Genomic DNA, 19,171 nt, shown 5'->3' on the forward strand with positions numbered 1-19,171 from the left:
CCTGCATTTGCCATCTGTATATGATGGGCACTCAATGCTTCTTAAACCTGCAAACACACGTCAGCCACCATTTTGAGGACCTGGAGTAGAACCAACAGCTCCCCTTCTCTCTGTGCCTATATAAAGCACCCAGTCTCCCTAGTGCCCAGCTGTTAATTAGAGCTGCTTGGAAATTTTCCACCAAAATGATATTCCAACAGAAAATGTGGATTTTGAAAACAAACGAGTCCCCAAAAATTTTGCTGGAAACTTAGGATTTTCCTCAAGAAAATCTAAATAAGAGCTCTTTGAGCTTCCAGGATCACTGTATGAGGAGTCTGGGAGTCCGTGGAAAAGGCTAAAAAGTTCTGTTTTGGTTCTCCCCAATAGGACTTTTTAAAAAAAAAAAAAAAAAAATAGAATTTAGCTCCCATAAAATTTATTTGAATCTGTGACTTTGTCCTGATTGAAAATGAAAACATTTCCAAGACTTCACAATTTTTTTGTGGTTTTCTGGTCCACTCTAGTGCTAATATTTATTTTAAAAAAGCCTTATACATCACATTAAAAGACATGTGAAGTACGATGACCATCAGGTTGCAGATGGACAAACAGAAGAGAATTGGCGTGCCCAAGGCCAAGTGGCAAAGCCAGGATCATAATTCAGAATTTCTTGCCTCTCATTCCTCCCATTGTACTAGTTTCCCCTCCTCCCCCTGGAGTCAGGTACAAGTCTGCTGTCTAAAAATTGTCCTGAAATTTTGTAGTAAGCATCTCCCACTTTGAGTACAGAGTTATTTTTCTTCTTCAAAATGGAAATGTGACTCCGTGAATTGTGTTTCAACTCACGCTGTGTGGAGGAGAGCCGTTCCATGTCACAAAGGATTGAGATTTTGAAGTCTGGCTTCATTTTTACTTGGAACAAAACCCCCAAATTTCAAAATTCTCAAGGGAATATTCCAAACTGCAAATTTAAGAGTGAAATGTTGTTCACAATATTGTTACAGCTGTGCTCTCTCTCTGCTATCCTGGGACCAAGGTGGGTGAGGTAGTATCTTTTATTGGACCAACTTCTGTTGGTAAAAAAAAGAGACGCTTTGCAGCTGAAGAGCTCTGTAACTTGAAGGCGTCTCTCTTTCACCAAGAGAAGTTGGTTCAATAAAGTATATCCCCTCACATTTCACCCTGAAAGATAAAGGTAGGTATTATTTTGATTGAGAGACTTTGAATTTTAGATCATAAAATAAAGATTCTAAACAAAGATGTTTGTAAACAAAATGTTTCATTTTGACATTAGTAGATTCACCTCCCCTTCCCCCCAATTTTGTTATGAAACAAAGTCCAGCAAAACTGGTCAGGTTTCATGAAGTGTTTCAATTTTGACAGACCTGCATAGTCCAGCAGACTACAGTTCTGTGAAAGTCTCCCTGACCAGCTTTAATTTTTACCTTCTTTGAATGCAACAAAGCAGCTGGAAACAAAGTGGAGAACCAGCACCATGGACTGCAAGGTGCCAAGCACTCTGTCCCCATCCCACAGAGCATGGGAGCACATACTTCAGTGCTTTGCTGGATCAGCAGCACAGTGCTCAGCACCCGGCAGGATTAAGCCCAACATGACCAGTCAGATCTCTGCAGTCCCCCAGCAAGAACTCCAAGGGTTTGAGAACCACTATGGCACTGGAATACCTTGCTGTACTGAGATGTGCAAGGAGGCAGAGTTAAGGCTGTTGTAGGAACCTTCATTTTGCATTTTCTGACTAAAGTGGTTTAATTCTACCACTGAAGTGTCACTAATGTAGCTTGTATTTCTTTTGGCAGCAAGCTATTTAAGTCTTCTTTTCTGTAATGGATTGTACATGTGAGATTGAACTAATTCACGGCTACCTAGCTGGTGCTCATCTTCCATGTCACTGTAAATGACAACTGCGTCATAGATACAGCCCGCGCTGAATTCAACAGCAAAGTCTTCAAACTCCAGCTGGAAAGAGAAGATGGGGGTGGGGGAGGGGGAGAGAAGAGTTAATAACTGGGGCCTTTTTTGTTTTACCCTCTTTGTAAGCAAAATGTTGACTCTAAAATTAACTCTGAGTCTTAGTCATTACCAAGATTTGAGTAACAGCTAAAGAGCCTTAACCCTGTTCCTAGTAGGTCAAATGATCCATGGACTCTAAATCTATCACAAAGTTTACTTGGAGCACCTCTTGTAGTGGAACTGACCCATCATGCAGTGGAACTAAGCTTGTCCCTTTCCGGCCAGTGTTGCTTTCTGTAATCAGCAAAAAGCTGAAGAGTTTGCGAAGGCTGAACCACAGAGGTGGGTTTAAATAGAAATGGTCATTTTTTTTTTTTGAAGTTTTTAAATCAAAGCTTACATTTTCTCTTTAAAACTCTCACATTATCATCACCACAACGACCCTTTAAAAATCCAAACCACGGTTGGCTGCCATTGGAATTCTGAAACACTCAGCAGCAACAATAGCGTCACCTGTATAGAAACCTCGAGCGTGTGAAGTACTTTCAGTGTCTTAATACAAACAGCAGATTACAGAACTGTATGAGCATTAGTGTGAGGACTGCCCATGAGCAACAAACCTGCATGCACTTAAGCAGACATAGGTTTAGTGGATTCTTTGCTTTTACAGAGGACAGACATTGCCTTGGACAGTACAATACAGTAGCTTTATTTTTATCTGTGGGTGAGGTTAATCCAACAGGTAACCTCACTTTAGCCGGTGCAATTGCAATGACAGTGGGAGGAAGGGTAGGCATCAAACTGCAACAGCAAGAGGTCACTTCCAGCACCCCCAGTAGGAACAGTCATCACATGTGTTGGTCCAAGCTACTGCTTGCTTAGCTCCGTACCATGTCTGCATGTTTAACACTCTAATGGAAGAAGGGGACTAGATAGAGAGCAAGAAGGGCAGGTTGTCAGGTTCCCCAGCCCTACTGAAACCTTGTATTGTCTTTCCCAAGATGCAGTTACATTAATTGGAAGGGCTGGTACCAACCAGCTTCAAGCATCTACAGCAGCTCAGTATGCCAGTTCATACAGGGCTATACACACCATCTGAATTGGTTAAAACATACCCTGCGAGAAGCCTAAGCTGAAAACCTTAGGTCTTACAGGCTTGTGCATTATAGATGTTTCCAGCAGGATTTTATTGAATTGCTTCCCTGAGCAGTCAATGGCAGAGGTTTAAGAGCAGTATCTCCTTTCACTGGGGAGATGGTTGGGGTTGGTCCTGCTTTGAGCAGGGGGTTGGACTAGATGACCTCCTGAGGTCTCTTCCAACCCTAATCTTCTATGATTACCTTTATGACATTCTCTACCGGGGCTTCAATGAACCAATGGCACTTCATGTTACTGGGATACGAGCCAGGGTAATTAGCAGTATCAATCTTTCCCTCTTCCACCAGCACTGCAACGCTTCCACAGCCAGAACCTATCACATTGGGTTAAGAAGAAAAAGTCAGATTTAATAGCAAAGTTAAAAAAAAACACACAAAAAAACAAATGCCTACCACCACCGTGTGTACCAGAGATGGTTTCTTTGGTTTTAAAGGGGGTTGGGTGGCAGAGAAGTATGTACAAATGGTATGTCTGAAGTCACCTGCTTCCGATTCCTTATGTATAGCTGTGAAGGTGAATTCAAAGCCACTGCCGGTGTTGCTTCCATCAGAAACGAGAGTAACCATTGCTCGGTTAGAGTCTATCAGCAGCGGGGCTGGTAACACATCCCCACAGATTTTACCTACAGGGAAAAGGTTAGGCCTTTAGTGTGGTATTGCTCACACACACACACACTTTGTCAGGCAGCTTACTTTTTCAGATTCACTAAACTGTATACAATATTGGAAAGTCACGTATTCCAGAGAAGACTCAGATGACTATTCCAGCATCAGTTTCAGTTACCTATAAGGTAAAATGTTTGGAGACAGAACTACATCCAAAACCTCCACACAGGCAATTCAGCTCAACGTTTCATGGTGGGATAGTATGGGCACATAGCCACTAGTACTGTTCAGAGTATAGAAGGAGCAAAGATTTGCATGAAATATTTATTCTTTAGCAATTCAGTCTCAAGAATGGATAATAAATTTAGACTGTAAGGGAAAAGTACTTAGTCATTATTTATCCATAAAGCGACAGACATATTTATTGTGCTATACAAGTCAAAAGTTTGAGTCAACAAGATTTGTCAGATAATTCTGCCTATGTCTTTATCTTGCATGTTCTGCTTTGTACCATTGTCATTGACCTCCAATAAGGACTCCAGCATCGGAAACTGGCTGGCAGTTTTGTTGATGTATGAGGCCAATTAGATGACAGTTCAGCTACATGGGGCTAGTAGGAGTGAAAACTTGTCTAAACACAAGGCAGAAATAGGGCTTGAAAAACACAGTGGAGAAAGACTTTACACAGACAGTTTTCAGACTATATAGCCACGCATTAGCAGTCAGAATGGACATGAATATCTACCTTCCCCCTACCTCCATTACTTAGCTTTGCTTTGACAGCTTCAGTGCCAGGGCAAATGACAGTGAAAGGTTCCTTATTTGTAATAAGACATAAAAGGGCTCTAACATCAATGTTCACGTTTCAGATGGCATGGCAGGCAATCAGCAAAAGTATTGAAAAGGAGAGATTAAGGCATTCCACGTACCAATTAGCTCTCTTTTGTCCGAATACAAGGACACGTAGTCATGGTCACACGTGATCTGGCTCTCTATGTCTAACCTGGTGAACTGTATTAATATAATCTTGTCTTCTGGCACAATTATATTCCACACGCATAGGCTCAAAACAAAGAAACAATTAAGTTAGACAACAGAATCACAGCAAGAGTGAAATTCATGTGACTGCATCCTTCTTTCCCAAGCAGCTCCAAGGGGTGGTGACAGGGGGTTCGGCATGCTGGAGTGCAAGAGGGAGTTTAAAAGACACCAAGGACAGAGCACATAGTCATAAAGCAAAGTAGTTTATGCTTCTTCCCAGAACTATTACCTTCCTCCTTCACTCTGCCCTGCATCACCACCTAGTCACCCACTTTAACTTGGTCTGCCCTCAGCATTAAAGAAAAGGAGTACTTGTGGCACCTTAGAGGCTAACCAATTTATTTGAGCATGAGCTTTCGTGAGCTACAGCTCACTTCATCGGATGCATACCGTGGAAACTGCAGAAGACATTATATACACACAGACCATGAAACAATACCTCCTCCCACCCCACTGTCCTGCTGGTAATAGCTTATCTAAAGTGATCATCAAGTTGGGCCGTTTCCAGCACAAATCCAGGTTTTCTCACCCTCCACCACCCCCCCCCCCCAAACTCACTCTGCTGCTGGTAATAGCTCATCCAAAGTGACGACTCTCTTCACAATGTGCATGGTAATCAAGGTGGGCCATTTCCTGCACAAATCCAGGCTCTCCCCACCCCCCTCCCCTGCCCCGGAAACACACACAAACTCACTCTCCTGCTGGCAATAGCTCATCCAAACTGACCACTCTCCAAGTTTAAATCCAAGTTTAACCAGAACGTCGGGGGGGGGGGGGGGGGAGGTAGAAAAAAACAAGGGGAAATAGGCTACCTCGCATAATGACTTAGCCACTCCCAGTCTCTATTTAAGCCTAAATTAATAGTATCCAATTTGCAAATGAATTCCAATTCAGCAGTTTCTCGCTGGAGTCTGGATTTGAAGTTTTTTTCTTTTAAGATAGCGACCTTCATGTCTGTAATCGCGTGACCAGAGAGATTGAAGTGTTCTCCGACTGGTTTATGAATGTTATAATTCTTGACATCTGATTTGTGTCCATTTATTCTTTTACGTAGAGACTGTCCAGTTTGACCAATGTACACGGCAGAGGGGCATTGCTGGCACATGATGGCATATATCACATTGGTGGATGTGCAGGTGAACGAGCCTCTGATAGTGTGGCTGATGTTATTAGGCCCTTTGATGGTGTCCCCTGAATAGATATGTGGGCACAGTTGGCAACGGGCTTTGTTGCAAGGATAGGTTCCTGGGTTAGTGGTTCTGTTGTGTGGTGTGTGGTTGTTGGTGAGTATTTGCTTCAGGTCGGGGGGCTGTCTGTAGGCAAGGACTGGCCTGTCTCCCAAGATTTGTGAGAGTGTTGGGTCATCCTTCAGGATAGGTTGTAGATCCTTAATAATGCGTTGGAGGGGTTTTAGTTGGGGGCTGAAGGTGACGGCCAGTGGCGTTCTGTTATTTTCTTTGTTAGGCCTGTCCTGTAGTAGGTGACTTCTGGGAACTCTTCTGGTTCTATCAATCTGTTTCTTCACTTCCGCAGGTGGGTATTGTAGTTGTAAGAATGCTTGATAGAGATCTTGTAGGTGTTTGTCTCTGTCTGAGGGGTTGGAGCAAATGCGGTTGTATCGCAGAGCTTGGCTGTAGACGATGGATCGTGTGGTGTGGTCAGGGTGAAAGCTGGAGGCATGTAGGTAGGAATAGCGGTCAGTAGGTTTCTGGTATAGGGTGGTGTTTATGTGACCATTGTTTATTAGCACTGTAGTGTCCAGGAAGTGGATCTCTTGTGTGGACTGGACCAGGCTGAGGTTGATGGTGGGATCGAAATTGTTGAAATCATGGTGGAATTCCTCAAGGGCTTCTTTTCCATGGGTCCAGATGATGAAGATGTCATCAATATAGCGCAAGTAGAGTAGGGGCATTAGGGGACGAGAGCTGAGGAAGCGTTGTTCTAAATCAGCCATAAAAATGTTGGCATACTGTGGGGCCATGTGGGTACCCATAGCAGTGCCGCTGATCTGAAGGTATATATTGTCCCCAAATGTAAAATAGTTATGGGTAAGGACAAAGTCACAAAGTTCAGCCAGCAGGTTAGCTGTGACATTATCGGGGATAGTGTTCTTGACGGCTTGTAGTCCATCTTTGTGTGGAATGTTGGTGTAGAGGGCTTCTACATCCATAGTGGCCAGGATGGTGTTATCAGGAAGATCACCGATGGATTGTAGTTTCCTCAGGAAGTCAGTGGTGTCTCAAAGGTAGCTGGGAGTGCTGGTAGCGTAGGGCCTGAGGAGGGAGTCTACATAGCCAGACAATCCTGCTGTCAGGGTGCCAATGCCTGAGATGATGGGGCGCCCAGGATTTCCAGGTTTATGGATCTTGGGTAGTAGATAGAATATCCCAGGTCGGGGTTCCAGGGGTGTGTGTGTGCGGATTTGATCTTGTGCTTTTTCAGGAAGTTTCTTGAGCAAATGCTGTAGTTGCTTTTGGTAACTCTCAGTGGGATCATAGGGTAATGGCTTGTAGCAAGTGGTGTTGGAGAGCTGCCGAGCAGCCTCTTGTTCATATTCCGACCTATTCATGATGACGACAGCACCTCCTTTGTCAGCCTTTTTGATTATGATGTCAGAGTTGTTTCTGAGGCTGTGGATGGCATTGTGTTCTGCACGGCTGAGGTATGCATCCGATGAAGTGAGCTGTAGCTCACGAAAGCTCATGCTCAAATAAATTCGTTAGTCTCTAAGGTGCCACAAGTCCTCCTTTTCTTTTTGCGAATACAGACTAACACGGCTGTTACTCTGAAACCTCAGCATTAAGTGTTCTTAAAGCCCTCCAGTTCACTCCTGGTGTGTGTTTCCACAACCCTAACATAGGGAAATTCAGAGGGTTGGCAATATTCCTTCCCCCATCTCCATGTAGAATGCATGGATTAAACCAGGTGTGTGCGTGCACATTTACAACCCTATATCCATCATCTCACAGTCATAGCCAGATCAGCTCAGGCTAGGATATCACCAGCTCCAGCTAAGAAGTAATAAGAAACATATGCTGGGTTTTTAATAGTGGTTAGCGCAACACAAAGTGCTTCACTGCAAGAGAGAAGAGTCAGTTCTCTCCTTTGCGCTCAGACTTTGGATCTGTGCTATGCTGCCAAATGGGTTGTGTCCCCAGGCAATTCATAGCAAGAGAGGAAGCCAGTAAAATACTCACACATGCAAAAGCATCTACCAGCTTATGGCCAGCGTTACTGAGATCTTAACCATTTGCATTCCCCAACTAGTGACTGGGCTCACTGGGCTAAAGTCATGCCCAGGATAAATGCAAATCAAGTCAATAGTTATTCTGGCACTGAATTTGGCCAAGTCTATGCACAGCCTCCATATTGCACAGCTAAAATGTATACAAGGGCTTACAGGGCATATCCACATTAGGACAAAACATGACCCTTTAATATCTGTTAGCAAACAACTCAAAACTTTAGAGTATACAGAACTAGTTATTTTTCAGCACATTATTCAACCCACTAACATGTTAAAGAACAGCTTGCCAGGTATATACTGGAGTTCACACAAACTCAAAGAACAAAACCACCTTTTATCCTAGTGTGGATAGGCACACAGGCACCCGTAATAGAGACAAAATGGCATCTCTTTGTTAGGCCAGGCCAGTAGGATCTGCAATAGGCTCATCTCATCTGGCGGTTTCTTTTGGCACATCTCCAGCTCTCAAGCATCTTCAGAAGACATTAAGGGATAGATCTGTTCCCACTGCAAGTCCTAAAGACTTCAATGGTTGCAGAACCTGACACTAGAACAGTTTAAGAATTTTAACGTTAAGCTAATTCATGGGCTCAATCCAAGTGCATCAATTTTATGAGTGCAGTTCCTGAAAGAACTAGACTAACAAAAGTCATGTTTCTCATTCTAACATGCTATTTCTGGGTAACCATTGTTGCCCAGTACCAATCCCAGACAAGCAAACATCACTACAGAGATGTTTAACTCTTGATACTAATTTTTTAAGGTTGACACATACCCACAATTTCAGCCACAAACTATTGACTTGATTGTGTTCACTGACTCAGTCAGGAGTAAGAATTCATGTATTTGCAGGCTGAAGTCCTATGGCTAGAGCGATGCATGCAGTCAGAGGAGACAGTCATCCCTTCTGGCCTTACCGACACGAACAAAGCACCCTATGAAAAGTGACCCTTCACAGAAGGGCAAGTGTTTTTGATGGCATACAGTGAATACCTGTTATCTAGGTAGTTACTCTCACTGGGTTGGGGATACTGAATGCGGCCACTTTCTCCAAAGACCAGCATTCCATGGGAGCTGCATCCTTCAGGAAAGTGCGGGGGAAGGTGATCTGGCTCTGCAGCTAGAAAGAGAAGAGCAATGGGTAAAATACAATTCTGACACTGGCATTGTTTGGGAGAGGCAGGTCTACAGTTCATGCAACCATTCAATTAATGCCACTTCACACCCTGAGTACTTGAGAAAACTCAGATGGGTCTCAAGTGGTAACCACAATTCTTCTGAGGCCAGGTCAATACTAGAGACTAATATCAGTGTAACTATGTCGTTCAGGGGTGTGAAAAATCCACACCCCTGAGGCTTTGTCTACACTACTGTGATAAGTCGACCTACGCTATGCAACTCCAGCTATGTCAATAACGTAGCTGGAGTCGACATATCTTAGGTTGAGTTACTGCGGGGGGCCATCGACTTACCTTACTCTTCTCATTGGAGGTAGAGTACAGGGGTCAACTGGAGAGCGATCTGCTGTCTATTGGGTGGGTCTTCACTAGACCCGCTAAATTGACCACTGGTGGATTGATCTCAGAGTGTCGATCCTGGCTGTAGCGTAGACCTGCTCTTAGTGACGTTGTTATACCAATTCAATCCCTGGTGTACACAATGCTATATCAGCAGAGAGCTTCTCCCATCAACGTAGCTACTGCCTCTTGGGGAGGTGGATCAATTACACTGACGGGAGACGCATAGGAGCATCTTAAGTCCTACAGCGGCGCAGCTGCATTAGTACAGCCTTTTAAGTGTAAGCCTGCCCTTAGAGTTCTGCTTACAAATGAGCCAAAGTCCTTTGCAAGTGTGAATCAAAGTCAATAGAGCTACACAGATTTACTCCAGTTGAGGCTCTAAATGCACTATTTTATCAATACTATTTCTATGGGTTACGGCTTAACTCTGCTCATTCTCCAACTGTGCTTGTCGTTTGAGTTGCAAGAATCTTCCAAGTTCTGCTTTGCAGGGTTCATGCGAACGTTTTTTACTCTGGTTCTACTTAATATTTATTATTCCAGAGTAAGAGGCACTGTATGGTTGCAGACTAGTTCTTCCCTTTATGAGGATATCAGCTCCGACAAGATATTGTGGCAAATAAGTAATAGCACAGATGAAGTGTAGGTCATAAACTTTAACTTTGACTGCTGTGACAAAAACAATGCCCTCTATTCAATAGATTCTATTTGAACTGCAGTGATAAGTGTATGGAAGTGTCTGATCAGGCTATAGGGAATTCATAGATCTGTTTATAGCTTTAAAAGTGTAGTTCTGATAATCAACTTAAAAAAATGGCAAGCTTATTCCACAGATCTGCTCTGTGTGTGTGTGTTTAAAGCCATATTTGCTCCAAATCAATAGTGTGGACCATTTCAGGGATTCTACAATAGCAATTTACAGATCCCCAGTTGACAAGGATTAGAAAATCTATTTTATAAGAACTGGACACGTTTTCTAGGCCAGAGAAGTGCTTCTCAAAAAAAAAAAAAAAAAAAAAAATCAACAAAACCACATGCACCTGGAAATGCTAGCTGGATTGGCCCTCAACATTCCATTTAGTGGGGCATGTTGATCAAAGCTGTCCTCAAAGCATTACGGCAGAGGGGCCCAGATACAGATGCTGTTCAAGAGAGGTGATTTCCCCACTTCCTGCTCTAAAATGAGAAGTACTTCACATTGTGTGCACCTTGATGCCAACACTCTAGAGCCTAACCGTGGAGCTTATGGCATTTATCTTTAGAGCCTCATGATAAACAAGCAGGAAAAGAGAAAAATTGCTAGTAAATGTACCCACCGGGGATAATGTTCTGTGTGATGAAGTCCATCAGTTCAGCTACATTGGAAAAGATGCCGGGGGAACCCCTTTTGTTGATGCTTTTCTCAAGGACATCCCAGCCTCTTGCACAGCCAACTCCCCATGATGTGACACCAGCCAGAGTCCAGATGCCACTGGCTCTTCTACACACGAGGGGACCTCCAGAATCACCCTTGCCCAGCACGGTTTGGGGGAGGAGAAAGGGAAAAAGAGCAGATATTTGTTCAAATGCAATGATACAGATTCAGTGTTTCACCTCTCAGAGTAGAAGTTGCAGCTCTTTGGAAGATCGACAGAAAGGTTCAGCATCACTATACGTCTGTTAACCGTTTCCGCCCCCTTCACGCTAAGATGTTAACGTCCGCATTGCAGCAGTACCTCAGCCAACGGACTACACCTGGCTCTCCTGCAACAGCAGCACAGTGGACTGCGTGTGGAGTGCAGGGGGAGAAAAGAACCACTTGGTCTCCTGGCAGTAGACGCACCCCTCTACCAGAGAGACCATGGGAAAGGTTGGTGTTCTGATGGACACCGCTGCCAGCAGCTGTGATAGGTATGGGGAGGAGGGGTGACTACAAGTAGAAATGGTCAAGGTAGGTTTTTTTAAAGCCTAAAGAGAAGGCAAAAGACTCACTTCAGTCTCCTCCCTCCCCGGACAGTGGTATCATGTACCCCTGAGGCTGTCTCTCCTGCAGTCTCTTGGGCTGCCTGCTGCCACTGTGCGCCCATCTGTGCAGTTTCACCAGTAATAGCAACAGGAGCTTAGACAGGGCTCAGGCATGTCATTCACCACGTCATCTGATCCCATTCAGGCCAGCTCCGGCTGAAAAGGTGGTTAAATACACCAGTTCCTTGTCTATAGCAGCACTCCTACCAGTGGGAAATTTCCCCCAGAAGACTAGGATAGACAAGGCCTTCATTAGCCTCAAGATCCTTTTAAGGCCTCAGTTCAGTAGCCACGTGCAAGTAGTAGTGGACAAGATTCAATTCCTTTCCTTCCTTCCCTTCCTCCACCCCTCCCTCTTTAGGGCATGTTGCCATTCCGGTAAGCAAGAATACAGGAGTGACCGGTGGGAAGGGTTGGAGTCTGCCTCCATTTGGAGAGCTCACTATACAGAAAGACCCTGCCGAATGCTGACCCTTTACCTTGCACGCATCCTTCCCACCATCAGGAAAGCCAGCACATAGCATGGAGCTTGCTACTGGAGGCAGATTCACTTGCTTTAACAGGGCACTGCAGGTTCCCCTATCAATGATGGGGAGCTCCACCTCCTGCAGGACATGAGATCGTTCACCAGCTGCAGAAGGAAGGAAACAGGCAACATCAGACATCCTAGAACCCCCCCTCCGTGCTTCACAGAGCAGGAAGTTATGCTGCAGATCTAGAGCCACATCCTGGCTACCATGATTTCATTCAGTATTATACAGGCAGGGCTGACAATGCTGCCTGCCTCTTATTTAGATTAGCTGAGACCTCTGGTTAAAAGAGCTTGTTGTCAGGTCTGTATACTTTCACCCAACTAGAACCCTTTGAGCTGACATTTTCCATGTTGGTGTCTGCCTCAGGCTGACTTGTTCTGAAAAGTTTCAGCTGAAATGGGTCGACCACATCCATGAACAAGGCTAGGGGGAAAAAAAAAAAAAACAACACATTGATTTGCCCTGGTAAAATCATTCTAGTGACATTTGCTCTTAACTGCTCTGGTGCTCCCATGCTTTGGAGCAGGGACCTGCAATTTAGCAGGGGGGTGGCTTGGTGTCAGGGATGTACCTGTTACAACAAGTTTAGGCAGACTTTCATGAGGACAGTAAGTCTTTGAAAAAACACTGCAGCTTCCAAATGCTCAGTAGAGACTTTTTTTGATTTCTGCACTTAAACTTTCTGAGGCTTGCATCCTCCATCCCCTCATAGCTTCTGCATGCAACTGAATTATGCATGCACAGTGACTAATCACGTTCCCTCCAGCCCAGAGCTATGCGGACTCAGAAAGACATTTCCTGTAATGGCTGCTTCAGGGCAGGAGCAGCCCTAGCCATTTTGCCAGCCAGGACAAAAAAATGTTTCTGGGGCCCCAAGCAGCTGAGTCCAGAAAATAAAAAATAAAATAAAAAAAAAAGCCAGCCAATCAGCAGAACAAAAATGGCCAGCCAATTAGAATGGAGCAAAAGAGAGCCAAGCAGCCCACTGGTACAGAACCCCCTGATAGCTGGCACCCAGGATGCCAGCCCTGCTCACTCACTGCTAGAACTGGCCTGGGTAGGGTTGATTCTGAGCACTGGAATTGAGATCAGGTGGCCTGTTTCTCTGTGCTGCACCTGAAGTCAATGGGAGCTTTGCCTTGAGCATATAAAGGGCTACATAATGCTATGCACAAGCAACCTTAATCCTAGCATTGCTTAATTTGAGTGCTTGACCTTACAACCTTAATAATGTTCTTTTAACTGTTTGTGTATGTAAGCTAAGGCCCAAGTGATCCCATTATGTATTTAAAAAAAACTAGGAAGAAGGCAGAGATGCATCATCTAGTGGTTATCTAATGCACAAAGATTACAACTAGATCATGGAACTACGGCATCAGAAGATTGGGTTCTATTTCTAGCCCTTCCACTGACTCATGTGGCCTTCACCAAGTCTCCTCCATGCTTTGGTTTCCCCATCCGCATGATTGGGATGGGGAGGATACTTCTCTACTTCACAAGGGTGTGATGGAGCTTAATTAATTGTTCACAAAAAGTTGTGAGATGGGTAGAGGAATAGCGTTATGGAGCACCAGAGTAAGGAGATTCCAAGGCTCTGCCCAGGACAGTGCTTCTGGCACACTGGTCCTTTGCACATCATGTCTGGAAGAGACCTTCAGAGCACAGCATAGTTTGTCATGCTATCAGCAAAATAGAGAACCACTGATTGGCTTTTTCCCTTGGAGAGATGTTCTATTTCTATTGCAGAAACAAGGCGACTCCCTTTTCTTTATCTCAGTACCCACACATCAATGTTGTCATTGTAAGAACCTGACATTTTACTTACCCTCAGACACCCTGCCCCAGCCACTAGCAACACAAAGAGTCCCGGCCACAAATTTATCATCTTTGTGGGGAAGGCAGATTGGCTGAACCCTATGCCCTAAGAAGGAAAGTGCACACAAATGTGAGTACATGAACTCCAGGCTGTCGGAAGTGATTCTCTCTGCACAATGTCCTTTATTGTGTGAACAGAATGGATCAAGGTCCTTTGAACTAGACATTTTTCTAAAGCAATTCAATCAAACAGCTAAAAATAAATCAAGTCAATCACCTTTAAACTGAAGTAATCTTGAGAAGTCACATTGTTTTAGAGAAAAAAAACATGAACAATGTTTTGGCTGGCCACATTCAAGTGAAACTTAGCAAGCAAGAACCAGACTAGAGGAAAGAGACAAGGGCGGTGGGGGGTGGGAGGGAAAAGAAGCAGCAGCATGAAGGACAGAAAAGGGAACTGTCCTATGTACAATTCTCTTACAGCCCGTGATAGTGACCGGTTGTAGATCCTGTTGAGCATTCTATTCTCTGCAGACAGGAATGCTGACCATATGTCACGAGAAGTGGAGTTCTGATTTACACAGGACACTCAAAACTAAAAATTTGCTCAGCTCTGCTCTCAAACTAGGTGAATACCGTTGTAGGTTTCTTTTTGGGGATCAGAGGAGAAAGGGATCAAAAGCTACTTGATTTGTCTTGAAAATAAATGAATTAGGCCATGACATTGACAAACTTTAAAGAACACTTACCAGTGTAGAAGACAGCCCCACCTTCTCCTGGAGGGATTGTCCAGATGACTCAAAAGATGTTTTCAAGCATCATGACTGGAGACTTAAGTTTCTTTAGCCACAAAATAGGCACATAGGTAGTGGAAAAGCAAACCTCCTCTCACTGGCCTGCCAACAGGCCTCAACCCTTAACTGAACACTTCCTGGCTAACGAGTGTGGTTTGCTTTTCCATACCCATTCAATCCTCTCCACTGAGAGCTTCAAAAAGGTGCAACTTTAGTGCCACTTATCTCAATGATTTTGTGATGCTTAGACACCTGTCCACTGGGAGCTAGACTATGACCAAAGTCATTTTAGAAGGGCCACTGATTGGAATTGTTACCATCAGGCCGACTTGGCCGCTGGTAATCATGGCCGACTTGGGTGGGATTTGATCAGGCAGTGAAAGGATCTATGTATCCCATATAGTCTCCTGACCCTCTATGAATCTGTATGCAAAAAGCCACACTCCAGAAAGCCTTTTAACATGGCTTTAAAATTCCCCTTATGTTCACCTTTGCCGCTATGACAGATACCGGATGATTTGTGTTTAAATCAGGGAGATGGGCGTTTAAATTTAAGCCTTCTCACTTTGCCAGATCCATTCAATGATGGAACAATCTGCTGTTTGTGGCATCACATCTCTTCCTCTTCACAAACAGTGGAGACTGGTGGTGCTGAATGAAGCGGACAAGGGGAGCAAGCTAATTAGAGAGGAGCGAGCTTTCCGAGAGGTAAAGAAAATATAGAATTACTACAACCGGAAGACAATTTGACTTTTTGTGCTCTCTAGTGTTGCAAAGATCAACAGTATGAAGAAAACATGAGAAGCCCCAGAACAAAGACTTGACCTGAGGGACAATTATTTGGACAAGATCACTAAGACTAAACTGGATTTAGCATGTATAATCTACTTGGCCAGAAGTAAAGACACTAACAGGAAGGTGTTTTATATGCTGGAAAGAGCATTACAGAGAGATAATAGAATAAAAAGTTGCTCTAAACTGGCAAGCTAGATATAGTGAAGGACCCTCTCTGAAGCACTTTCACTCAGTCTCCTCCCTTACCGTACTTTACTCTGTATTTCAGATATAGCAGAGCAATATCAGAATCCATGTAGCCAAGTCTGTTGAAGTCAGGGTGAACAATGACTTGTGAGACAGGAATGTTCTGTTCTTGCTCGTCTGCCTTTCTGAGGTTATGTTCTCCAACAGTCACAATGAGATTCTTCACTAGTTTCCTGACAAAAAAAAAGGGCAAGGTTAATGACAGAGAGGTTTGCCAACACACTTCAGTCTGTTATGCATAGAGCCAAGGCTGATAATTTCCTGTAAGAAACAGCTATGTACAAGCAATTCTCTCATTACTGGGAAGTTCAACACATGGAAAATGTGACCTTACTACATCCTTCCCTGCTTAGGGCCTGAATCTAGCCTTCAATAAGCAGGCTTTTTCCAGCTATGCTACTTTCACTTGGCCTTATGCCTTAAGGGGTCACCTTGCCTCAGGGTCAGAGTGCTAGAATACTGTTGAGAGATTTTATTTCTTAATTGACTGCCTTTTTGTTCTACCTCCCACTCAGTAATACGAGGACTCGTATAAGCTCTAGCCTGGACTTTGCTTGCAACAATGGATCACCTGCAGCCTTTAGACTAGGATCTTTAGAGAGGCCCAGGGCACCTTAAATCAGTGGGAGATGAGTGCTTAAGTCCTTTAAGGTGCTTTGAAAAAAATTCCCTGCTTGTTTTTAATTCATAGTGTTTGGGAGAAGGGGACACAGAGGGGAGAAGATTTGGAGGAGGAGCCCAAGTGAATAAAACCTTTGAGAGGGCTTTAGGAAGTTACATATACTTGAGACAAATGTTTAATATTTATTTGGAAACAGTCATGTCTCTGGTACAGCTCTTGGGGGTTTATGAACACAGCAACATGGCATTGTGCTTAATGAACTCAGGTATTTTGGTGCTGCCTGGGACAATCACACTGAGTTACTTCTTTTAGCATTTACCAAGTTAGTAAGCAACACTTAACCTTTATTGTACACTAAACTTACAGGTAATACATTGCAAATAAAAATAAAGGGATTTACTATATTCTCTTGAGACGGACAAGTTGTGCACAAACCTGATCTGATCTGTACAGGAGGGTAACAGATCAGGAAGTTATAGACAGAGGGGTAGGATGGTTTTTCACTGGACTAAGACTCTAAAAGTCTGGACTCAGTCCCCAGCTCCATCATGGGGATTGTCTACACAACAAAGAAAAACCTGCACAAGCCAGCTGACTCGGGCTCGCTGGTCTTGGCTGCACGGCTATTTCGCTGCTGAGTAGACATCTGGGCTCGGGCTGGAGGACCCTATAGGACGGGAGGGTCCCAGAACTTGGGCTCAAGCCCGAGGCCAGAAGTCTACACAGCAATGAAATAGCCCTGCAGCCCGAACCACACGAGCATGAGTTGACTGGCTCGGGCCAGCTGTGGAGTTTTCTTTGCTGTGTAGACATCCCGGGTGACTTCAGGGGAAGTGCTTAACCTATCCATAGGCAGTATTAGGGTTCCTTTCTCCCGCTCTACAGTATGCCTGTTTTATAGATGCACACATGTGAACAACATGCGGTGTATTCAACAAATCTCCCATAAGCAGGTTGTGCAAACAATGTCTTTTCCTCTTCCTAACGTTATCTGTCTCTCAATACCACAGAGAAATGATTCAGAACTATGGAGACTGTGTCTCTCTCGGGAGATAAGTTTGGTAAAGATTTGTCAGAATTTCAATAAAGAGAAAAGAAAAAACATCAAGGATGTTTTCACAAATTCCCCCCCCCCCCCCCGCCTAGTCTTTTAGGCAATCTCCAGAAATAAGTTAGAATTATTTCTGAGCTTCCACAAAAAAAAAAAAAAAAAATGTTCTAGCCCAGATACTGAACAGACGAGGAAAAAAGGAGAAACCACAGTGGGTTCAGCTGTTGATTGTTTCCTACCGTCCTCAGTTCTCATATCTACAGCGATCATTGTTCCTAACAACTCCCGACCCCCACCCCTGACTCAGTGCTGAAGGATTTCAGAACCATTGAATAACGGGTTCAAACCCCTCTCCCTCTGCTGGGTTTGAACAATTGACATTTCACCACCAGTTACGTTCGGCACGGAAGAATGTTTTAAAGTGCAGCAGAGAAGTACAGCAGACTACACCAGTTAACTATATAGGTGCTTTCCCTTGCAGCGCAGCATTCATCTCCCTCCTATTTTGTGTGGATTTAGTGCTGCTGAAAGGTACCAGGTTTCCAATCCTGGAGAGTGAAATCCCCCAATTAATCACAGATTAGGCACAGCGTGAGCAGTGGTAGCATGAGCTGTCAGCAGCTTTTTCCACCAGTGCACCTCAGTCGCTGAGCTAAAAGAATCACAATTTTGGTTTCCTTCCTCAGTTAGGGACAGTGAGATCCAGTGGACGGGGCAGTGGTCTGGGACTCAGGTGCCCTGCGTTCTATTCTGGTTCTTGTGCTAGTCTATTGAGTGTCCTTGTGAAAAAGTCACTTCACCTTTCTGTACCGCCAGTTCCCATCAGTAAATGGAAATGATGATTTTTCCCTCCTTTGAAAAGCTCTATGGATGCAGAGCACTATATAAAGGGCTTGGTATTATCATCATCTAAGATTAGTAAGGTCATTCAATCTCAGGGAATGTCCACACTTACCGTGGATCGATGCTGTGGCGATCAATCTACCAGGGGTCAATTTAGCAGGTCTAGTGAAGACCCACTAAATCGACCACAGATCACTCTCCTGTCAACTCTGGTACTCCACTGGAATGAGAAGCATAAGGTAACTCGACAGGAGAGTTTCTCCCATCGACCCAGCACTGTGTAGACACCGCAATAAGTCGACCTAAGCTATGTTGACTCCAGCTACATGAATAACGTTGCTGCAGTTGCGTAGCTTAGGTCCACTTAACCCCATAGTGTAGACCCGCTCTCAGTTGCGAGCCAAGAAGAGGGCTAAACTGTGGTGGTTCTAGTGATAAAGTGGACTCAGACCACCAAATCCACATTGCAGTGGTATGGGGATATTTCACTCAATAAAAGCTCCTTCTTTGGACAAAGTATGTTCACTCAAAGCACAAGACTCAGCTAGCATAGTCAGATTCCTAGCCATTATGAGCTCTATTACTATTTAACCCATGTAGAGAATGTTGAAGGTTTTAAATTGTGATCTGTGAACCACCAGTAATCAGGGAATCCTTCTTGGTGGTCCTTGAAGTGAAATATTCTGAGAACCATGGAGTGGGCAGCTAGGGTTTTGGGAGGAGTGAAGAACAGCACTTAATTTGTAATGAAAGAGGCGCTGGGGCTCAAGCAATTTTTTTAAATTTCATAAAAAGGTTCAGCAAGCCCAGAGGTGCCGGGGCTATGAACTGCCAAGCCTACAGCTGCCAGGGCTCACCCCTTGCAAGCCCCAGCACAAATTAAGCCATGGAGAAGAGCCATTAAGATCTATTGCTCTTGAAGCAGCTTGCAGAATGAAACAGTT

General features: G+C 44.2%; 1 protein-coding gene across 1 annotated transcript in view; it reads right to left on the reverse strand.

The window, feature by feature from the left end:
- Positions 1 to 19,171, reverse strand: part of OVCH1 (ovochymase 1) — a 53,874-nt gene that overhangs the window by 28,369 nt on the left and 6,334 nt on the right. The window contains exons 5-13 of the mRNA XM_077807512.1: positions 15,712 to 15,884; positions 13,887 to 13,982; positions 12,008 to 12,159; positions 10,841 to 11,033; positions 8,998 to 9,124; positions 4,646 to 4,779; positions 3,593 to 3,733; positions 3,294 to 3,424; positions 1,866 to 1,959 (exon numbers count right to left, since the gene is read on the reverse strand). Coding sequence (XP_077663638.1) covers positions 1,866 to 1,959; positions 3,294 to 3,424; positions 3,593 to 3,733; positions 4,646 to 4,779; positions 8,998 to 9,124; positions 10,841 to 11,033; positions 12,008 to 12,159; positions 13,887 to 13,982; positions 15,712 to 15,884 — 1,241 coding nt within the window. The remainder of the gene's footprint in view (positions 1 to 1,865; positions 1,960 to 3,293; positions 3,425 to 3,592; positions 3,734 to 4,645; positions 4,780 to 8,997; positions 9,125 to 10,840; positions 11,034 to 12,007; positions 12,160 to 13,886; positions 13,983 to 15,711; positions 15,885 to 19,171) is intronic.

This window comes from Eretmochelys imbricata, chromosome 1, assembly GCF_965152235.1.
Source record: "Eretmochelys imbricata isolate rEreImb1 chromosome 1, rEreImb1.hap1, whole genome shotgun sequence".
In the NCBI taxonomy this organism is placed as follows: domain Eukaryota; kingdom Metazoa; phylum Chordata; order Testudines; family Cheloniidae; genus Eretmochelys; species Eretmochelys imbricata.